Source organism: Cyrtonyx montezumae, unplaced genomic scaffold (genome assembly GCF_038088225.1).
Source record: "Cyrtonyx montezumae isolate F1298 unplaced genomic scaffold, pur_monq_1.0 scaffold_3, whole genome shotgun sequence".
Taxonomy (NCBI): domain Eukaryota; kingdom Metazoa; phylum Chordata; class Aves; order Galliformes; family Odontophoridae; genus Cyrtonyx; species Cyrtonyx montezumae.
The window spans coordinates 142218385-142240652 of NW_027072034.1; the positions used below are offsets into that span (position 1 = coordinate 142218385).

At 44.9% G+C, this 22268-nt stretch overlaps 1 protein-coding gene across 2 annotated transcripts in view; it reads right to left on the bottom strand.

Annotated features, from left to right (window-relative positions):
• TRABD (TraB domain containing) overlaps positions 1-10605 on the bottom strand; it is a 31317-nt gene extending 20712 nt beyond the window's left edge. For both annotated transcript variants that reach the window (XM_065743537.1, XM_065743535.1), the window contains exons 1-2: positions 10474-10605; positions 1059-1121 (exon numbers count right to left, since the gene is read on the bottom strand). In XM_065743537.1, the coding sequence (XP_065599609.1) occupies positions 1059-1082 (24 nt within the window). In that variant the 5' untranslated portion in view covers positions 1083-1121; positions 10474-10605. The remainder of the gene's footprint in view (positions 1-1058; positions 1122-10473) is intronic.
• Between the last annotated feature and the right edge of the window lie 11663 nt (positions 10606-22268).

Sequence of the window (22268 nt, forward strand, 5' to 3'; positions counted from 1 at the left end):
ACAGGACACAGGAACACATGACCAACGCTCATTCTTCCTAGCAAAAAATTTAACTAAACTTTCCCTATTTCACTGGAAAAATACACAAAAGAATAGAAGAAATGGAAGAAAGAACAAAAAAGCACCTGAGCTTAATGTGGCAAGGTACATAAAGAACGTACAGTGGAAATAATTCATATAAGAAGACTGCTAAAAAAGTAATGTCTCCTGTTTTATGATGTTGGCCCAGCACATCAGAGGTGTATGTCGGTGAATATGGCAGTTGAGCTTGAACCTTCTTGCCAATATTCTGTTGGCAGATTTTTGTCACGTCACAGATGCCAGCAGAGAAGCAGACAGACAAATGGTGTCTGACATAGAAGTGCATGTCAAGAAAAGGTGTGCCAATGAATTCCTCCATGTGGAAATAAACAGCATTCACTGACATTCCTACATGCTTGCTGAACTTGAGACCAAACAGTGGATGAGAGCACAGCAAGGCAGTGGGTCGTGTGTTTTAGCAGTGGTGCCAGGGACAGTGGGTCACCACTAGTACAGGCTTTTAAAAGCGTGGCATGCAGACTCTTATTCATCACTAGCTAAAACGTGCAGCTAATAGTGGTGTCTGTGTTGAAAAGTACTGTTTTATAGCTGAGAATGTGCTCTATAAAATCACCTTATAGTTCTCTTTGTATCTGTTGTATTTTCTACAGAAATAAATATGAGGCATTACTTTCAGAGCAACCTGCATACAATCAAAGTTGTGTAATTTAATATAAAAAGACATCTCTTCAAAAAGTTTAAACTAACAGGTTAGTCTATTTTGTACATTCTTCACTTACAAGTCAGTTACTACAGAAGATCTGTTTAAGTTCTTGCAGCTGTAAGAAAAAGGACCTTGAAAAGAACGTAAATGTGGCAAAGCATTAACAACAAGTCCTTCACTCCTCTGCTTTTAAAGGGGTGTTACACTGATCCCTGACTTCACAGACCTCCCCTCAGCACGAGTAGGGCTATCTTAGAGTCTCAACCTTTCTGTCAATCATACTGAGAAGAAAATCTTCAACTCCAATTCCTACCTCAGGCTGTTGCTCCTCTTGCATCCCTGGAATGTAGGCTTATTTTCACCGATCTCACAAGAACTGCAAAGAGTAAAAGGAGTGATGAGAATCAAACATTGATTACAAGACCCATAATATTCATTTATGAACCAGAAGAAGGGCTGGAAGCAGAGACAGCTCTACAGATTCTTTGACAGAAGCTGCAGAAATAAGAGCAACAAAATTAATACATACAAATATCACCTTTCCAACCCTACTGGAAAGAAAAAACACTACAACATCAGCAGGGCAAAGCTGGTTTGCCTCATTAATCCAATTTTTGAGTTGTCTCTAAACATTAACTTTGTTTTCTGCACATACTGAGAACACGTGGAACTTTTTTTTCTGTCTTAAATTCTGCAAAACTGACTTTTCTTCCAGTTCATCTGTAAGCAGTCTAAAATACAGTGGCTGTCAAAAAGGTTTCAGCAATAGCAAAAATCTTGTTCAGCTGGGTTAGCAGCTCTATTACGTCTAAACAAGGTAATTTAAGACAATTTAATGTAATTTTTGGAACTTTCTATATTTCATCACAGCAAGGAACAGAAAGGCTGTCTTAGTCTTAATAATCAACAAGGGAACTGCACACATTATCATCTGGTCTATGTCATATTATCATGTACAAGTTTACAAATATGTCAGGGCCAGGACATCAGAAAGGGCACATCTGTGTGAAAAACCTGGGAACTGAGTTTACAAATCTTTAGCACATGGCTTCCATTCTTGTGTTGCTGTTTTGTGTGTGTGTTAAGACTTTCTCCTGTATATATTCTATAAGTTGAGAAGTTACCCCTGAAGCCAGCAAAGCTCTAGGATTTGACTGAAGGCACCCTCATTGCACAAGATGCTAAACTTGCAATTCATTCTGCTTATTCTCACTACAATGCCACTAAACACCAAAGCACTTGTAGAAATAAAAAAAACACTAAGGTATTTTGGGTTACCTCCCTCTGACCCATTCTGTACGTGCCAACAGTGTTCTGTTATACCATAGAGAAATTTTACTGCTTGTGCTGGGCAGCTTTGCACACACTGGTGACACCTTGCTAGGTTTTATAACCTTTCCCCTCGCCCTCATTTCTCTGCCTGAGGCAACGAGCAATGTCTCCCAAGACATCTCGTTCCTTCCCCTACACATGCATCTCAGAGACTGTCAGGCAGAGACAGTCAGAGCAGAGCTCAGCAGAACTCTGATCCCTTATCTGCCCAACACATTTCTAGCCCCACTGCCAGGGGACATGTTTGGTTCCTGCCTCACATCAGGAGGAAAGCTGCTGGGGCCTGGTGGCTGCTTTCCAGCATGCAGCCATAGTAGAAAAGACTCCACTTTGCCAAATGCAAAAGTTTCCTCAGTCTGATCAGCACTTTGTCCTGGCTTCCAGCAAGATTTGAAGCGAGCTGTATTGCTTTCTAGCTTTGCATAAAAGACATTTCTATAAAAAGAGTACTTGGCTGGGCAGCAAGCAGTATGCACGTGTAATCTGGACAGCTGGCACCTCTTCCTGTGCGTGGTATGGAGCAGCTCCAGCAATTCATGCCTTGGCACTGCCCGTGCTAGTGGCCCAGCAGACAGGAGAGCACAGCTGTGGGGCAAGTGAGACAAATGCCAAGCAGCCAAGAGCCTGGATTCTGCTGTTCTTTGGAGCGAAAGCCTTGTGAAAGATAAAACTGTGACCTCACCTTATCCTTTCCAAGGGGTCAAGTGCAGGAAAACCAAGCATGAGAACAAGCTGGAAGGACAGGTGAAGCTAAGCTGCTCTTCTGTGCTGCATGGCTTTCACAACCTCTGTGCAAGCCCAGCCACGTGGCTGTTGGCAGTCACACAGCCCAGTGACAGGCCAGCCAGGGACCCTGGTGGCACAGCAGGATGTCCTCACACTGTCCTGCCTCAGTTGCACCACTCCAGGCTGGAGAGACCCTACTTCCCCTCCCTATGGCTTTTCAAGCTCAGGTGAGCAAACACCTGCATGAACAGCTGAGGCAGCGAAGCAGAAGGGACTGCATGGAGCAGGTATGTGAAGTCAACACTGTTCTCTTAAGAAAAAAAAAAAGCAAAAAACACACCACACAACATGCCCAGCTACATCACTTCAGGGTGCACTTTGAAACTCAGCTCTGAAGTTTAAATAGAATAAAGTGTGTTTTTCTGCCAGCAGACCTTAAACACAAACTGCAGTTCTAGGCTTTGCTGAAGGTCCGCCTGGGTTTGAAAACATGCTTCTTATCAACAGGAATGTGTTAAAAATAGTAATCTGAAAGTTTCAGTTGAAGAGTAAAGTTCTAGACAGAAGCACACGGTGATTTTCCATCCAGTAAGTGACATTTTAGAAAGCTTTACCCCCTTCTTACCACTGGGTAAGTGGTGTGTGCAATACTGAAGAGAATGCTTCTCTGAAGTTTGCTTGTGACAATTAGCACTCTGCATTTTTAATCTGAGACAGTCTTTGCAGGAATCAAAGGTGGTCCTTCAGTGCTTACATCTGTACTAGTTTCACTAGAAGTACAACTTTCCATGCAGAAGATCCATTTCTGAATCTCCCACACACACTCAGGACACGCTTAGTTCAGATTATTCAGTCTTAAGAAAATCCTTACAACTGGCTGGCAACAGCAAACAAACTGAACAACTGCCGTGAAAACTTGAGTGCGTTCAAGCTCTTGCTTAATGCAAGCAAGAACAGACACAAAACACTTCAATACCAGGGTTACAGCTGGCCAGTGTCCTCCACAACACAGAGATGATGTATGATCTAGGAACTGCTCAGGTACCTTGCAACCCAGGCTGACCTCCCTCATCCACGTGGAAAATTCACCACCTTTGCATATCTATCTTCAAATATATCCGCATCCCACAATACTTGAAATGTTAATATTGAAACCTCTGAGAAAGGACTACATGTTCTTTGCTGTTACAGAGATAAGGAACTGAAGCATGTGAATCCGCAAGCACTTCCTCCCACTGTGTCCAATGGTAAGACAAAGGGTGCTGATTCACATCAAAGCCCAGCAAACATGAGTAAGAAAGCTGTAAGGCTGTCCAATCAAGCTCTAAGATTTGGAAAAGCATGAGGGTTTTTTTGTTGCTGTTGTTTTTTTTAAAAGGTACAATTTCCTCAAAAAATAAAAATAAAAAAATGAAGGTAGCTGACAAGGCAGTGCCTGTTTGTGCTTGCTAACCCGTAGGTGAATTTTAAACAAACCTGGCAGGGCAGTAGGAGTCTCACTCATTAGGAGGGACAACTGCACAGCATTGCCTCTGTAAAAAAAGGGTCACTGAAGATGAGGAGATACAGAGGGTGGAAGGGCTGAGAAGAAGATGTGGGCAGAACCTGCCAGGGAACAGAGGGAAATTCAACCAAGAGATGTAAAGCTATAAGCAAACCAAGCTGTTTGGACAATTCTTTACTGTGGTCGGTAATAGGTACACCACAACATCTCATTACCTCAAGCTCTTCTACTTACCACAAGATTTGGCAGAAATACACAAAACTGATCAAATCCCTCTCTTCTAGCTACTTCAGAGGCCATTAAGAGGTCCTCACAGTTTAAGATACTATCTTAGCTCAGGATTTCAGTTCGTAACATTTCCTTCACACAAGATGGGAGACGCAGCTTCCAGATGAGAGACAGCAAGTAGCTCTGCTCTCTAATCTACTTGACTCCCTTACTCCCGGACACAGCCCTCCTGCCAGCAGCATCACTGAGAGCTCCTGGAGCCAGAAGAAACAACACAGAGCCTGACCCGGTGCTTTTCAACCAGCCAGCCTGCCTTTTGCCTCCACTGTTATCCTGAAAGGACTACTTGACAATTGAATGTGATTCAATATATATATTTTTAAACTCTAGGGGGTCCCTCCATTCATTGGATGATTAAAAAAAAGAAAAAAACTCTTCTTCATGTATATACAAATGAGCAAACAAAGCCCTTCATTCAAGTCTGAAGGTGCCTAGGCGACAACACAGTAATTTTTGAGAACACCTCATGAACTGCAAGCTTGAAATCACCATCTTTGCAGGCACTGATTCCCACTGAGGCCCACTCATTGTGGCAGCATACATGGGGCAGCCACTCACACAGACAGCAGCACCAGGGAACAGGGGTGATACCATGCCCCTACATCACTGAGATTACAGCACAACATTCTCCATAAGTGCCACTACTCCTCCTGCACAGAGCTAACAAAGGCAGAGCAACTAAGTGCTCCCTGCCACACCATGTCACGTCAGTCCTCCGGATCTCATCAGGTACAACAGCTCCAGCAGAGCTTTGGGAAACCCACTCATGAACTGTTGTGTCACTGCTCACACTGAGCAGCCTCAGCTGACCAAAGCACTTCGGTTCTAGCTGCATATTCAGGGACATGAAACTCATAGCTCTCAGTATCAAAGAGATAAAGGGTACACACACGAACCAGGGGTGCTATCAGGATAATTTACAGACTAGAACACAGGCTGCCATTGAAGAACAAGTGCCCTGTCTCATTTATTTCAACTTTTTGCCCCAGAGAGAAAATTCAGACACAGTAAAGGGCAGAAAATGACTTCATTAAGGTGTCCTCCTGCTGAATTTGACCCTTTGACTCATCTAAATTTGCTGCCTTCGGACAACGATTCAAGTAAATCAATAAAAAAGCTTTTTTAAAAACTCCCATGTTCCTCCCTGTACAACATGCTAGTCAGCTACTCTTTAAAAAGACTTTTATTGAATATTTTGTTCCTTCTGAGATAGACAGAATCAGAAGCAGCATTTGTTTTCCTCAACTTGTTGACACTGCAAAAGGGGAAAAAGTACTTCACAGCCTTATATATCTGTTCCGTATTTTCTGTGTTGCACTGAGATTGTCAGAATAAGAACAGTAAGAACCACAGAACTTCTACAATTTGTCTCACATTTTACTGAAAGAGAAAGGCAACTCTTGTGTTCAATTTTTTCCCCCCTTGAACAAATCCGTTTGCGTCACTGCTTTAAATACTTCCAGTATTCAGTAGCACTGAGGAGGGTGGGTATCCACAGCTCCCAGTGGAAGTAATGTTAATCTTACAATCCCTGAGATGGTACCACACTTGCTTCTTCGCTTTACATACACAGAACTGAGATATATGAATACCTAAGTACACCTACAGATCACACCAGCGGTAGATAAAAGTTCAGATCCTACTGGAGCTTTCCAAGCATTTCAGTTTTGCAATGTGAATTTTCCACTGTTCCTACGTCACTGGTGCTTCTGAAGAAAGCTTTCCTCCCTCCCCAGCCCTGGGGCACACAGTATCCTGCCAGCACAACTCACCCCTGCTCAGAGACACTGACGGAAGTGCAGTGCTTGGGTTAAGGGCTGAACATGCTGCAAGAGCCAGCTGCCAAGTGACAGTGAATCTAGCATACCTCAGACCTGCTGTAACCAAGCACAGCTGGCCCACGCTGGACTCCAACCACATGCACACGCTCCTGACCAGACCTGTAACACAATAACCCCCAACAGAAAGTCTGTCTGCTCCTCCACATCTCATATCTATGCATGAACAAAGGCTGAATCAGTCAATAGATACATGCTTGCTTCAGTAGCACCCGCTTCCACTGCAGCAGATGAAGTGTTTAAGATTGATGAAGCACCTCTCATGCTCATGCACAGGAATCTCAGTAGTGTTTACAAACAAACAAACGCTGGCTCCAAATGGTGTCCCTTTTCTCTGTTGATACACTGCTCCTACTCAGAAGGAAGCATTAGCAGAAATCTGACTGCCAAATAATGCAACAGCCACAAATTCCGGAATTGGAACTTACTTCAAAACCATCACCAAGGTGACCTGCTTGACATATTGCACATATTTCTTTGACACAACCCATGCCTTTGAAACTCAACTGAGCAACTGGTTCTGTGATCACAGATGGTTGGAGATCGCAGGTCTGGTTTCTCATGACTCAGAAGTTTATAAACTTCAAAACACAGATTCTACCCTTTGAGCATGAATGAATGAGCTGATGCATGCCACCTGGACGCAGGAACCTGCATGCTAGAATCAATGTCCACCTGCATACTTTGGAACTAAAACAGAAGTCAAACATCTACATTCATTTATTGGAAAGGAGGTAAGGGAACATGAGAATATCTGCCCCGGGACACCGGTGAGTTGGATACATTTTATCTGACGTTCTGAGAACACTATCATTCTTTGTCCCTGAAAGAGAAGGCATTGTCACATTTGTGTTTTTAGAAATGATAGCTACTACACTGACTACAGCCACTCGCTGAACTGAGTGAATATGAGACAAGGTAGGTCAGAATGCTTACGTGCAGTGGACTGAGCATGGACAACAGGACAAATCTATATGGTTTGAGAAGGCAGTACAGAGGTTGCTAAATTTAGAAACATGGAGCAGAAAGACCAAAGTGACGCAGCCCAAGTCTGATCAGCCACCCTAAAACTCATACTGTCCTAGAACCCACACAATTACCCACGTTAATTTTCTGTTTTGCTCTGGTATGAATCATCTGGATTCAGGAAAGATTTGGAATTGAAACTATTTTAATAGACTCCCCCACAATCAGCAGATTGAGATAAGATATCCATTTAGTGCACCTCCTCCCTTCAGGCCATTCAAAACAATCAATCAACCCAACTACTTTTGGATCTGGGAAACTCTCAGCAAAGAACAACAGGGAAGCTGCACAGCTGCTGCACGCACAGCTCTGGTGAGCCCCACAAGAAGCAATGCTTTCACCCACTTCATTACCTACACACAGCCAGCAAAGGAGGTGAGAAGTACTGCTACAACCAACTGCAAAACAGCTACAGGAGCCTTAAAGTCTGTGTTTGTGTTTATTCCAGTGTAGGCACAGTACCAGCAGCCTGATGCTCTCAGGAGATGGGTCCTAAGAGTACTGGTAGGCACTATCATTCATTGACTCTATTATGAACACTTACGTACCCCTCTTATGATGGTAAAATTGAGGGTTTTTAGAACAGTTTTCCCACCTGCCAAATACATTATTTATCAGTGCTTTTCTGTCCATCTCTTCCATCCAGGTCTCCAGTCAGGAACAAGCTGATGGACTCTCTTCCAAAATGCTGAGGCGATCACAAAAGCTGAAAACGCTGCTATGTGACACCTGCTCACATGCTAGCAACAAGGCAGGAGATTCAGCTCTCACTGCAGCAGGGAACTGGAGATCCAGCATCAAGTTTCAGGACACCCAGACAAAGCACCAGGAAGGCACACTAATCCCAGCCCATCAGCCCCAGAGGCAGAAGCCCCATGCCAACACCAGTCCTAGGAATACACAGCATCCAGAAAAGCCATCCTGCCCTGCTGGTGTGCTGCTTACTGACTATATAAAGCAGCCTGAAGCCAGCCAGTAACTGAAAAACGGATATTCCCCCCAAAGATTATTTCTGTTACTATCTGCAGCCCTCAAGAAGCAAAACCCCTCCCCTCAGCAATTCCTGACTCTGTTCCTTCACAAAGAGGCCTTCCACCAGGAGCTATTTTAGCACCAGGAGCTATGCTCCCAGTTGTGCAACACATGAGGTACAAATCCCAGGGGGGTACGACCCAGTCTCTCTGCACATCACACAAGAGACCATTTTCCACCTTCATAAGCGTTTGCTACTGCCCAGTGTGGCGTGGGCTCACTGCATCATGCCCCTCCTGCACAGACACACACCTCCCAAGGCAGATGTGTGGTGCTGCACTACCCACACAGATAAGGTGGTTCTGCAGACAAGCTGCAGGGCTAAAGTAGGAGACAGAAATGCTGGAGCACCAGGGCTGTCTCCCACAGCATGATACGTGGTGTCAACACCACGTTCCAGTTCACGTGTGCTGAGATGCTCAGTCACTGCATCCTTCAGTGAACCCAATCATAATGGCCAGCATGTCAACTGAATGGGCAAGAAAGGAGAAGGATGGAGGCAAAAGGAAAAAACACACTCTGAGACTCCAAAAAAATATTTGCTACTGTTATTAAGGAAGCAAAGAGTGTCACTGAACGCATTCACATTTTCATACCAATCTAGATTCTGGTTAAAACTGAAAGTTATCTATCTCAAAGTCATTTTACAGACAGAAAAAATAAATAAATAAAAAAAACTCTAAAAAAAACACCCTACAAGTTTACAAGCCCCAACATGTAACTGCAGCACCACCACCACCTTGTTCATAGCACCTCAAACAGGAGCAGCCCTTCACTAAAACCTTCAATAATTGAAGGTCTGATCTCAGAAGTGATTTGTATCAGAAAGCTACCAGCAGACAACAACCCAGTAACAGTCACGACTACCACCATGCTAGTGAGATCTCCCTGGGAGACAAGAGGTGCTCTGAACAGCAGAGGTTCACTGTGGCAGGTCAGGGGGAGGTGCAGGACCCCCCTTACAGTGGGTGAAGTGCGTGCTGCGGTGTCACTTCAGACAGCTGCAGTCACACATAGCTCCATTACATCTGCTCCACTCTGATCTCTGTCCTTCTCTCTTCTCCTCCTCCATTTTCTAAGGCTGCCCCAGATCTCTTCTGTCATTTTCGCTACATAGCAAATAAGGAGAAAAAAGATTATTTCTGAAAAGTACTACTGAAAGAAAAAAAACAACACTCAGATGAGTGTCCCAAAAAGAAGATGCCAATACCACTGTGCATTATTCACAGCTGTGGCGGTGGCAGCAGCAATGTTGCATTATATTTACCACATGGAAGAGAGACTGTAATAGCTCCAACTCCCGTCACTGCTCCGGATAATGCCTGAGCCTACAGCTACAGTGTGCTGGGCACCACTGAGACTGGCTGACAAACTCACAGCCAACAGCTTAAGCCAGCAAAACTCAAAAGTCAGCTGCCCCAAAAAGCAGGGCACAAAGGCCATGACCAAACGCAGCATTTTCATTTAATAAGCTCACGTAGCTTAAGCTAATTAAATTTGTGCATTCTTCCACAGTTGCGCGAGGCTTAGTGCCTTTGTGCAATACAGCAGGGACAATCCTGAAACCTGCCTGCCTTCCCTGCTTCTTCTCTGTTGGCTGCCAAGAGGGGGTGTGGGCAGGAGAGCAGTGCCCGCAGCACCGCGCACCCCTACACCCAGGAGGAGGCGAGGGCACCCCAGCAACCCGTTGCTAAGGCCAGCAGGCACTCCTCGCCTCTCCTACGGCCACGTAGCGCTACCAAACAGAACCACTGCTCTCTTCCCAAAGCAGCACGTTCCCACCAGCATGCCCCAGCCTGGATTCACCGTAACCATCCGCAGGCCCGAACACCCGTATTTCACAGAAGCCACGAGCTCCGGAGAGGAAAAGGCAGCACGCAGCGCACGGCCGCGGGGCACCTGGGCCGGGAAGCGGCCATCTCAGGGCGCCGCCTCATCGCGGAGCCCCGCGCCGCGGCCTTCCCGGCGCCTCTGACACTCACCCTCTCGCTCGCCGAGCTCGGTGCGGGCCGCCCAGAGGCGCTGGGTGCGGGGCCGAGAAGAAGCGGACGGCGGCGGCGGCGCGGAGCTCCAGCACCGAGCGCGTCGGTCGGACAACGCGCGGCATCAGTCATCCGGGCGGGGGCGGGCGGCGGCGCGCGGCACTCTGGGGGCTGTAGTCCCTCGGCACTTCCGGCCCCGCTGCTCGGGGATTGGCCCGCAGTACCCGAGCAGGCCGCCTTGCACGGCCTGTTCAGCGCAGCCCGTGCGTCAGGGTGCTTCCTATCGCTAGGTGGGCGCGTACGTTACGGAAGGTAGGAGTAGGTTACGGGTGGGGGTCTTTTTCTGAAGCTGTCCCTGCCCTTCTCTTTGCTCTGATAGGTCATAGTGAAACACAGTGCACCTGAGCACAGGCTTATCTGAGTACACTTCGACTGGAATAGAATGCATTTTCTGCTCCTTTCTTAAATACTTTACTCTTGAACGTACCGTGGGCAGCGTTACTGTGGGGCAGGGCTGAAAGCACGTGGCAGTGAAGTGCTGACGTGTTGGGGCGGATGGGATCTCACTTCCCGTTTGCACGGTGATAGTTGAGCTGGCTGTGCGGGCACAGCTTAGGCAGCTGTGAGAAGGGTGGTCTGGGCTTTTACAATACACGTAGCCTGGTAAAAGCGTGAGGCAGTCATTCCTGCACTTCTGAAGACAGCGATCCAGTATCTGTCATATTGGGAAGAGAACTTCAGTTTGGACTTTTTACTTTATTCACAGATTTTAAACACTTTTTTCCGGGGCTGTGGATGAAGACCACTAAAAAGATGGAGCACTGTGCTGTACAACAGCAGCTTGGTTACTGCTTTTGGGGACTGTGCCAGAAGGTTTCTTAGCACCTGGGGAATCCCTGCCCCAAGCACTGCCATTTCCAGGTGTACCCTGTCCCCACTAACCACAGCTGCTTGTTTCTGAGTCTGTTCATGGTCTGACCTCCTCCAGGGCTCAGCTTCACTCGGCTGTAAGCTTCCCCTGTCATGGGATCCACCGCTTGGCTGCCAGGAGGCAGGCAGCAGTTACATCACTGCCCAGCACTGATTAAGCAGCATGCAACGCAGCTCAGCAACCTGAAGCTTAGTTCACACACCTATGTGTGTGTCCCTTACCCAGCCAAGCAAACATTTTATCCTCTCATTCGGATTAGTTTGACTGGACCATGCATCAAGCATACGCTTAACCCGTTATTTGCAGTGAGTTTGTTCAATTCCAGCTAAACATCTGAAGTGTTGGCATTTTTCTGAGCTGTCCCTTCTGCCGCAACACTGCTGTGCAAACATTGTGAGCCCTTTAATAGACTGCAGACGTGTTCCCAAACTTCCCACTACTTCAGCTGCGAAGATTTGATGATAACATTTGGTTCGGAGCTGAGGATCGCTGTCTCAGCCTGCAGAAAACACCTTGCCTGATCTGATATGATTTGGCAGTTCATCTGCTTGTGGGCATACCATGAACGCTGGAAGCCTGCTTCTTCTCTAGTTCATGATGCTGCACCCTGATTGTGTCAGCAGTATCAGCACTTTCACTTATAATTGCTTCAGGCACTGCTTCTTCTTGTGGCTCAGCAAGAGCAGAGGTAGCAGAACATGCCTTCACAAGGACCAAGCAAAGATGCAGGTCTCTGCTGATATGAAGCAATCCCTCAGGAGTGCCTGGCTGTTTCTGCCTGCTCTGTGGTATACAACATTTCTCAGAGATGAGGGAGGACAGAGATGGGAAGAAGTTTATCAGACAGAAAAGGCCTTGGTCCTGCTGCGGCCAGCAATCCCAGGGGCTAGCAGGCGTGCTCGGGTGGTCTGAGGTGCCCTCCTGCCAGAGCTGTGCAGTGAACTAGCTGGCACTGCTGGCAGCTGTGGCCTAAGTGCTGGAGTGTGCGTGGCTGCAAGTTGTGCTCTGGTCCACATGTGCCAAGATTTGTTGTAGCTGAATGCCCCATTAATTTACAATTACAAGGTGGGCCACTAGTGTCTGCTGAGCGGTCTACTGTAACACATACACTGGGTCCTTAAAAGTTTGTTTTTAATAGTGTATCTTCTTTAAATGTCATCGTTCCCATGGCATTACTTGGAGGCTAGTAGTGGAAGACAATGGTTAAGAGACTGTTTGGCAGCTGTTTCATGGATTTCTCAGTGTTCAACTCTAAATGCATTTTTTTTTTAAATGAAACTGAGCCTCACTGAACAATTGTCAGGCACAGCACAGTCAGAAGGGCTCCTTCTGCAAATATGCTGCTCTTAGACATAGGTCTTTCCAGAAAAGGGTGCACACTTCTCCCTGCCCTCCCTCTTCTGTTCTCCTTTGCTACCTCCATCCTGTGCCCCTAACCCTTCTTTCTCTCTCACCTTTCTCCATCTCATCTCCTCTTCTCCTTGGGAACCAACAGCAGTGAGTATGGCATTAGCTGCAATTCTGTTGTCTTCTGTGTCCTCTGAACACAAAGATTGTGTGAGAATCAGCCCCAGGACAGATTGCAGGGCATCACCAGGTAGCACTGGGTGGGCATTTGTCTCTTCCATTCACAGCAGGTTCCCAAGAACTTGCATTAATAAAGGATTCACACAAAACGGTCGTTAATAAACCCTCAGCACCAGTAAAGTTGTTCAGGCATCCAACGCTTGGATGCAGGCGCAGTATCCTTGCACTCCTCACTGCAGGTATGAAGGACAACCTGTTCCCATGCCTTTGCAGCAGTTCTCTCTCTGTTCAAACATCCTCACGCCTTAAGATTCATCAGCCCAGAGAAGCCAAATTAGCATTTACCTCCCGAGTCACGGCCTCTGCTGAGCAGATGCGACGCTGGGCCAGTGCTGCGTGACACTGCCAGGATGTGTGCACTGCCCGCTCAGCACACAGCGGTGGCTGCGCTTCCCTGTCTCTCCCGGCATCCGCGGCGGCCGCGCAGTCTGCGGGCGGGGCCCGGGCGCTGCCGGGCTCGCGGGGCCGTGGCGCCCTCTGGCGGCCTCCGGGCGTTAGTGCCGGTCCGGCTGCGCAGCGGCCCCGGTTCCTCTCGTACCTTTCACGCCCGCCCTCGCGTTATCGCTCAGAACGAGCATCCTAAGGCCAGCTCCGGTAGACTTCCTTCGCTGAGCGCAGCGTTATGGAGTGTATTTATGTCTCTCCAAGACAGGGAGCATCATAGACACTGCTTGCAGTCTGCTGACAGGGGGATTAGAGCATACTTTGATGCTGGGAGAGATGCAGCCTGTTCATTCCTCACACAGAGGCCGAGGCAGGCAGACATTGCAGATAACCATGTCAGAAGATTGCCCCCGCAGCAGCACTGCAATGTTCTCAGATTTGTTCCTTCAGCACTGCACGAGCTGCTGCATGTGGCTGTGACTGCTCTGATAAAGATGAGAGATCCCATGAGCCAGGGTAGAGAATCTGTTAGCTGTGTCAGCACACGGCTGTGTTTCAGATCATCTGTGTGGGAGACATGCAGAGCGAGCAGTGCTGGGTTGATGTGACAGCCAGGCAGATGTGAGAGCAGCACTGGGCTTCCCTTCTCTAGGGACTGATGCTGCAGCCCAGGAGGTAAAGCAGAGTTTCTGCTGCTTCACAGGGATGGCTGGGAAAGCAGCAAAACAGGGTCGTGCCCCAGTGAGGGAGACTAGGGTTGTACCAGTGAATATTTCTGTTCCACAGACTTACCCAGCAGTCCCACATTAGAACATGATGCCGGTGGGTTTTGGAAGACAAAGAGAGACAATGGAACTATTATAGATGGTCTTGTTCCTACACACAAGCAATTAATCCACGCAGTGTTGTTTTCAAATAATAACACTCTGGATTAGAGCCACAGGGCAGAAAAGTCTGGACTAAAGCCAACTTGCAATCCTTAGCACACGCTATTCTGCCTCAGACTTGAAAGCCATATGACTTTATGAGAACCTTTTGGTGTAATAAGTATATATATAAACAAATTAAAGTGCAGAGTTATGAATCACTGAAAATCAGCTCTCATGATTCTGTGAGATACGTGCACAAGGATTAAAAGGATGGGTCCAGAACTTTAATTGAAGGTTGTATTGAAAAGTTGCAGCAATGGGACTTTTCCTTTAAATCACTTCCTCCTTATGAGTGCACTGCTAGCCTTGCAATATGCACAGACATACAGCTTGTCCTGCAACAGATTGCGCTGGGGAGTGAAAGAGCTCTCCCCTCACCACAGGGGAACGTTCAAAGCAAACTGGGGTACTTTCAAAGTTAATCTGGGGTAGATGGTGCAGTGGCTTCCCCATGTATGTAGTCACAGTGCTGCAATCAACTTGCCTCCAAGGCTCTGAAAATGAGTTAAGGTTGTAGAGTTTTTGTACTGTTAACTGTGTTTTCCAAAACTGTGTCATTTGATTAAAAAAATAATCAAGGTTGACATGATTACAATCTCTTTATTATTAATATCCAGAAATATTCTGATTTGCAAATCCCTGTTGCTTTTCCCTTGATAAATTAGATAGGGAAAGCAGTTGAATCCTTGAAGACCCTTTAAAAGTGTTATTTTCCTCAAAAAGATTGCAGTCATTAGCTTGCCTTAATATTACCTTGTGTCTGTGTGTGTTTTACTACAATAAATAGTTGCATAATGCAGAATCAGAACCTAAACCCTAAATATCCTGACATGTATCGATATATTTGATTATCCCCCATCTATTTAAGTCAAAATATCTGTGCCTGTGTCCTATTAAAGAACTTGGAATGAAGAGGTGTAATATCCAAGAAACAAAACTTGTTCAAATTTTGTACAGAAAACCCTCAGACTTATACCTAGAGTAGGAATGAAAAGGAGCGAGACATCAGCAAGGAAGAGATATGCTGCTTAGTTTCTTTGTTGAGTTTAAGCTGAAGGTGAAGGGCTGGCCTTGAAAACATGTATGATATTGACACAGCAATTTCGCTTTACACCAAATGTCTTTTGAAATGGCGGAGAACTTACATGGGAAAGAAGTCTGAGAAGGACTCTGCTAGGGCAAAAAATGAGGTGAAAACTACCATGTGACCACAACGGGCACCTTCCTTCCACCCTTCATTGGCTTGTGGTTCATTGAATCACAGAATGATTGAGGATGGAAGGAACCTCTGGAGGTCATCTGGTGCAACCCCTCTGCCCCAGGACAACTATCTGCAGCAGGCTGCCCACGTCCATGTCCAGATGGCTTTTGAATAATCTCCAAGGAGTTTGGTTTAATGGCCATCATCCATCACTTCAAGGTTGCTACCTTGGCTGAATTTGTGAAGATTTATACAAACTCACCCTACCTGTGGCAGTGTGGGTGCAATAGGCAGAAAGCTGTGAAATGCCTTTAAAAAATATATAAATATATATATAAATATATAAAGTGATTTATATATATATATATACTTATATATTTCATGCTTGGATAAAAATCTGCCATGGAAAATTTCAGCCCAGGGTAGTTAAAGACTAGTAACCTTAAAAGTGCACAAAAATTGTCTCAAAAAATGGAAAGTGGCCAGCAGTCTTTTCCTATAAGAAAATCCAAGTAAGCTGCTAGTAATCCTCGTATTTGCTATCATGATGATCAGTGCTTCATGCATATGGGCAAACAATATCATTTTATGAATAGTGCAACAGACATTTTTTCAAAGAAGACTACACTAAGAGTGTTTACGATTTTACCATCATAGAAGAGCTAAACAAGATTCTTCATGTCTGGGATTATCTGAGATGACAGGCAGGCTGACAAGTTGTTGCCCTGATAAAGGCGATGATCCTCATGTGATGCGTTGTTTGCATGTGGACTGTTTCCTTTCAGTAAGGCTTTCCATGACCTCTACAACAGGCAAGAGCGATGCTGGCTTGAGGCCAGCACACTCCACGTGACACTACAAGGAAGCTGTAAAAGTCCATGGATCTGGACCCCAAGGCTTGGAAAGTCTTCTGGTGCTCTAATGTTGCTGCTTTATAAGAACTCCATAACTGTTCACCTCAGCAAGGACAAAGGTTACAGTGACCCCAAGATAACAGGCTGTGCCCCAAGGCATTCTTCAACTACTCAGAACAGAGTGCATGGTCACACTGTCCTCTGCCTGCGATGGCATTATCTGTCAGAGCCTGGAAACGTGGCAGAGAGAAAAAAAGTTGTGATAAAAGCAGAAATAGGGGTGGTTGTGTTATGCCACACAGCTTTCTAATTTGCCCTAATCTATTTTGTTCTGGATTGGTGAATCCATAGTTGGTGTCACGGCATTTATTTAAGATAAGATGGGAAAAGAAAATGGGTTTTAAAGCAGTAAGGTAATCTTCAAAGCCAGCAAAGTTGATGAAACATTATACTAACCAAGTGTAAGGTGGGATAGATTTTTGCTGCTGCAGATCTTGGAAATCCCCCTTATACATGGAAATTCATGTTGATAAGTGTAGATAAGTAGTGTAGACAAGTATTATATGAATAATGATCTGCCAAGTACACCCAACTGCAGTCAAAATACACTTTATATAAATTCCAGTATGTGAAATACTTAATACCTTAAGAATATAATTCATCAAGTGGAAATTGAGAACACATAAGAATATATTTAGGCAGTTTTAAATTTGGATATCAAATTTGGCAATGCTTAATCTTGCCTTCCTATTGCTCTCTAAAATGGAAAGCTTATTTTTTAATTCCTCTGACATGGTATTTTGTCAGTCTTTCCCACACTTCTAGCCTGAGTGCTATTTAGATACATTAGCATTGAAACATATCTGATATTCAGCACATAAGCATATATTTTTCTGTGGGCTAACTGGAAAGTGCACCGAATTTTCCTCGAGACTCGCTCAAGGCATGGGTCACGTTATCGTTGGAACTCTTGTGAAGCTGCAGCTAAAATTACACTGTGTGTTTTATTTTAAGGTTAAAAAACATGTTAGATGTTAATTATTAATCCAAAGGAGCTCTGATCCTTGCTATTAATAGTAAAGTAGCTGATATATAATAAAGATAGTATACTTTTGTTCCTAAAATTAGTTCAGAATGAAAAACATAGCACTGCTGCTATTACTGTTTTTGTAAAGTATGTTCCAAGAAACAGAAGGTTGGGCTCTGTCCTGGGATCACACTTGCTTCAGGCTAAGACATTTCCTGCTCAGATATGCTGGCTAGCTGTAATTACACTGCTGTGTGGCTCTGGTCTGCACAGGCTGTGTATCACACAGTCCCCTTGCAGTAGCTGATCCAATATATCCTCTCGTATCAGGGGTCTGTGAAGGTACCAGGAGTATGCGGTGTTCCATGGTCTTCTAATTACCCAAAGGAACTTGCAACTGGAAATGAGTTAACACATTCCCTTCCCAGAGCTAATGGGAAGATCAAGGAGAAATACTCTCTTCCTCCTAGTCCATTTTCTTTCTTCATCCTGCTTGGGCTTGCACCAGATCCACGTTGCACAGCAGTCACTGGGAAAGAGTGAAAAGCTCCGACTTCTATCCCATTTAATTCAATTTACAATTAAAGTACCACTCAGTTTTATGTAAAAATCATTTCATTCTCTTGATTCTGGTAACTTTCCTCACACTGAATACCTACTTTCCCTGCTGAATTAAATGGGATTTATGATGTAAGATATTTGACAGAACATCACAAAATCAGACCTTAACATAAAGAAATGTTTTTGTGGGGTATTTATTGAGCTCTTAAGTATATCACAGGACAAGAAAATACCCATTAGTAGTTACAGCATCAACACTATGCTGGTGTAACAGAAGCAGGACATTACGAGGGCATCACAAGAGTTCTTGTTTTTCCCAAGACAAATAAATGCAGGTATTTTGGCAGCTAAAGCACAACTCTGTGAGCAAAGGGTGGGGAAAGGACTTCTTTTCCCCTCTGCTTTGCATGAGTTGCTAAGCCAGTGTGTCCTTGAGAAGACCTGCAGAAACAGTCCCAGGCAGCAAGGCAGGAGGAAGGGCTGATTTTGTGTATCCCCTGAGACTGAGGAGAGAGCTGGATGCCAGGTTGCTATCCCAAGTGTAAAGGAACTAGTACACATAGTAGATTGCACAGCTAGAAATACAAAATAGCATCCAAATCCAGAGTGCCACGGGGAGTTGGGAGTGTAGTTTTCAGAATCTAAGTTCAGGAGCTGATAGTTTCATCTCTTATGTGAATTAAGCTGGTATTGGTAGCTACCCATATAATTTCAAATCTGATTTATCACCAGCAATCTTCATTTTTCAAGGGAAATCTATGCATTCACCTTCAGACTAATTCTCTCTCCTGAGGAAGGAACTCAAACAGAAAATCATGGAGGACACTATTAAGAGAAGTAAGGGCTGGGAGAGAAATAGAGTCAAGCAGGTATCTTCAGTCAAGTAGGGTATCTTTGGTCTTTGTCATGATTTACAGCACTTGAGACAGACCTAAAACAAGGGAACTCATTTTCCACAACAATTCTGATTTTCAAAAGAGAATGATAACTCTCAAACACCAAAAGTAAACTGTGAAGTGATAGAGATGTTTCTTTGTTTGTTTGTTTCTGAAGCTACTGCCCATACCACAATGGTAGAAGTCTCAACTGCCTGATCCTGCAGTAAAAAGGACAATCTATGCTTTGAGCAGTCTGCTTTTCTGTGCCAAATAGTATTGCAAAGTGCAGCCTTATTAGATCTCTGCTATCACCCACATACCCCTCAGACTGTTTTACATAACAGTTTTCTCTAAGATATACTAGTTTGCGTTGTCCAAGGTCAATCTCACCAAATTTGCTGCCTTCGTTTGTAAGCCCTCTTGGATAACTGGTACTGCTGCTCTCACTGTTTGGTGGGGCATCTCTGAGCCCACAGCACTTTGCCTTCCAAGATGCCATGTAAAGGAATATCACTTCTCTTTCGTCAAACCATAAGCCCATATATCAAATGCAATATCACGAACATTTGACCACAAGTTAACTTTTATGAGATTCTTCAAGTTTTCTTACTGAGATGCCAATGTTTTATTTTAAGATTCTGTCAGCCTGAAAAATCAAGCAATTCTATCATCATTATTTTTTAGAGCTGAAGCTGTTTCACATACACTCAAGGAGCTCAGTCCTGCTTTTTAACTTACCCAAACAGCTCCAGTGGCACAGCTAATGAGAATGGGAAGAATTTGGCCCCATGTACCCATTTAACCCTAATTTAAAAAAAGGATTGACACCTGGCATCTTCCAACCTGGAATGCTTAACATGATTTCTAGAGGAAGTTCAGCACTTAACTGCCTGTGAAACTAATAGTCAGTATGTATTAAATATTCATAATAGCACCAGTAGATCACAACACTTCTTTAAGGAGTCACTTTTAGACTTCCAAGAGGAGCTGCTCACATGTCCTGTACTTGACTGCTCCTACATGGTACAATACACCCTGAGATATCCCACCCTGCCTAGCTGCTTTCACTGTAAGGAAAATTAATAACAAAAGCGTTTTATCTCCTTTCTCTAATGTGGATCTCTAATCTTCAGGTCTTGAAATCCAAGACAAACTCTCTAGTTTGCTCCGTAGAGAAAGGGCTGTAGCCCCTTACTAGGACTGTCCAACATAGCTAGTGCAGCCCTCCTACAGGTTTCAGCTGTCTGCAGGGCAAGACCTACTTCTGATAACACCAGCTCTGAGAAACTTCTGAAGAAAAATACTAAGCTGTGAGAAACAACTGAGAGAAAGTACACAGAACTGTGTGAGATAAAAAGAAAAAAACTGCAGTGGGTAATGCTGGGATGTGGATAGCTAGCAATTCAAGGATTCAAAAGGAAAAATGCTGATATTAAAATGTGTAAAATCCTAAGAGAATAAAACAAGTGGCTGGTGGATGGCAACTCTGCAACAACCAGCCCATTCCAAGGGTGGCAAAGACTTCCCAGCATGACTCGCACCTGGTGGGCCAACAGAGACCTGCTGCTTCAGAGGAAACAGCTTCTTCATGAAATGTCACCTTCAGAGCCTCACAACTAGAATTATAAATTAGTATTATGAAGTCACAGAATCATTAAGGTTGGGAAAGATCATCAAGTCCAATCATTGACCACCATGCCCACTAACCATGTCCCTTAGTGCCACATCTACTTTTTCTTGAACACCTCCAGTGATGGTGACTCCACCACCTCACTGGGCAGCCTGTGCCAGTGTAAGACCACTTCTTCTGACAAGAATTTTTTCCTAATATCCAACTTTATAGGTTTCCTTTAGGTGTGAAACTGTGAAAACCATGAACTTCCAGCTATTGATTATCAAATGCCAGACCAGCAAACCTCATCTTTGAAGTGAGCTTTTATTTAGGCACATGATTTAGAGCTAAAATGGGTAAAGAAATGCAATATACTGTGGAGTACTTCCAGAGCAGGAAATCATCATTTCTGAATCATCTTGATGTAAAGATCTTGGATACTGCTGAGAAGATCTGAGAATCAAAGGAAGTAGCTTAGTGCAGATCTGCCAAGTAACTGATGGAGAGCTCACTCTTGTGAAAAAGCAAGAGGGGAATCTGTAAATGCAGGAATCATATACTCCCTGCTACTTAAATTACTGAGGCCACTAATTAAGAATAGATTATGCCTCAGTGATGATTCTGCTGCATTAATGCCTTGACAAATGTAAGATTCTGATGGAATGTGGTAAACTGATATAAGTGGCACTACTTTTCTTCTGTTCTGTAACAGAAAGAAACTAACAAAAAGCTTTTCCCAAACTTCCACACAAAGATTACAGTCAGAACACAAACCCAAGAAGACAGTACTGAAGGAGTTGATAAAGATATGAGCAACAGGGTTCTTGGACCTAAATTCTTGATGTGATTATAGTATACACCAATGAAAAAAAACCTCAGTTTCACTTCAAGTTATATGAGAAAAGAACTGTCTCAGGACGAGACCTTAGAAGGAAAAAAAGAGACTGAGAGCTTGAAGTGTGTAGTGGTCCAGCAAACTGCACAGGTTAAAGATCCCTCAATAGCTTATGAAACTGTAATAAATACTTTATTAGAAACTGTTTTTTTATGTTTAATTTAATGCAAACATTTTATGGCAGTCTGATAGCACATCAGCATGTAACAAAACTGATCTTTTGAGCTGCTGAAGACAGATGAAGGTCAGCTTTGTGTCTTGCGGTGGCTTTGAGTCATTTCTGTTTGCAGGAGGTGGTATGAAATCTTACACTGAGGAGCACTACATAGCTCTTGCGGTGCTGACTAGAAGCACTGAAGAGAAATTGGTCACTGAGTACAAATACCAGCGGGGAGGTGACTGCTATCACTGCCAGCCATCCTGCCTCCTTTACAGTTTATCTGTTTCTTATGTGGCACGTAGGAGATTTTCTTTAGCCATGAGGCTGCACTGCAGAGCCGGTATGCATAAAGGAAACCCTCATGCCAGACTTTCCATGGGCCATTTGTAACACAGAGCATTTTATGCCTTTCCTGGTGCTCAGTTTAACAGTGGGGAAAATCAGGCGAGTATTTAACAGAGCCAGGCAGGCTGGAAAACAGTTCCCAACCGGGCAGACTAAGGCCTGCAGACACATCGACAGAGAACGTTCAGCTGCACGTTTTGAGGCTTATTTCTTCCAAGCCTCCTCACAGAGCAGGTGAACGCAGGAACACCTCAGCACTTCACTGAGGGGAAGGGCCGTGGCTGAGGGGAAGGTCGAGCCCCGCAGTGCCGCCAAACGCCGGCGGCGGCCGCGCCCCCGCACCAGGCGCAGAAAAGGGCCGGGGCGGAGAGCTGCCCCGCTCACGGCACAGCACGGCGCTGGAAGTCTTCGGCTCGCAGCCCCTCAGCGAC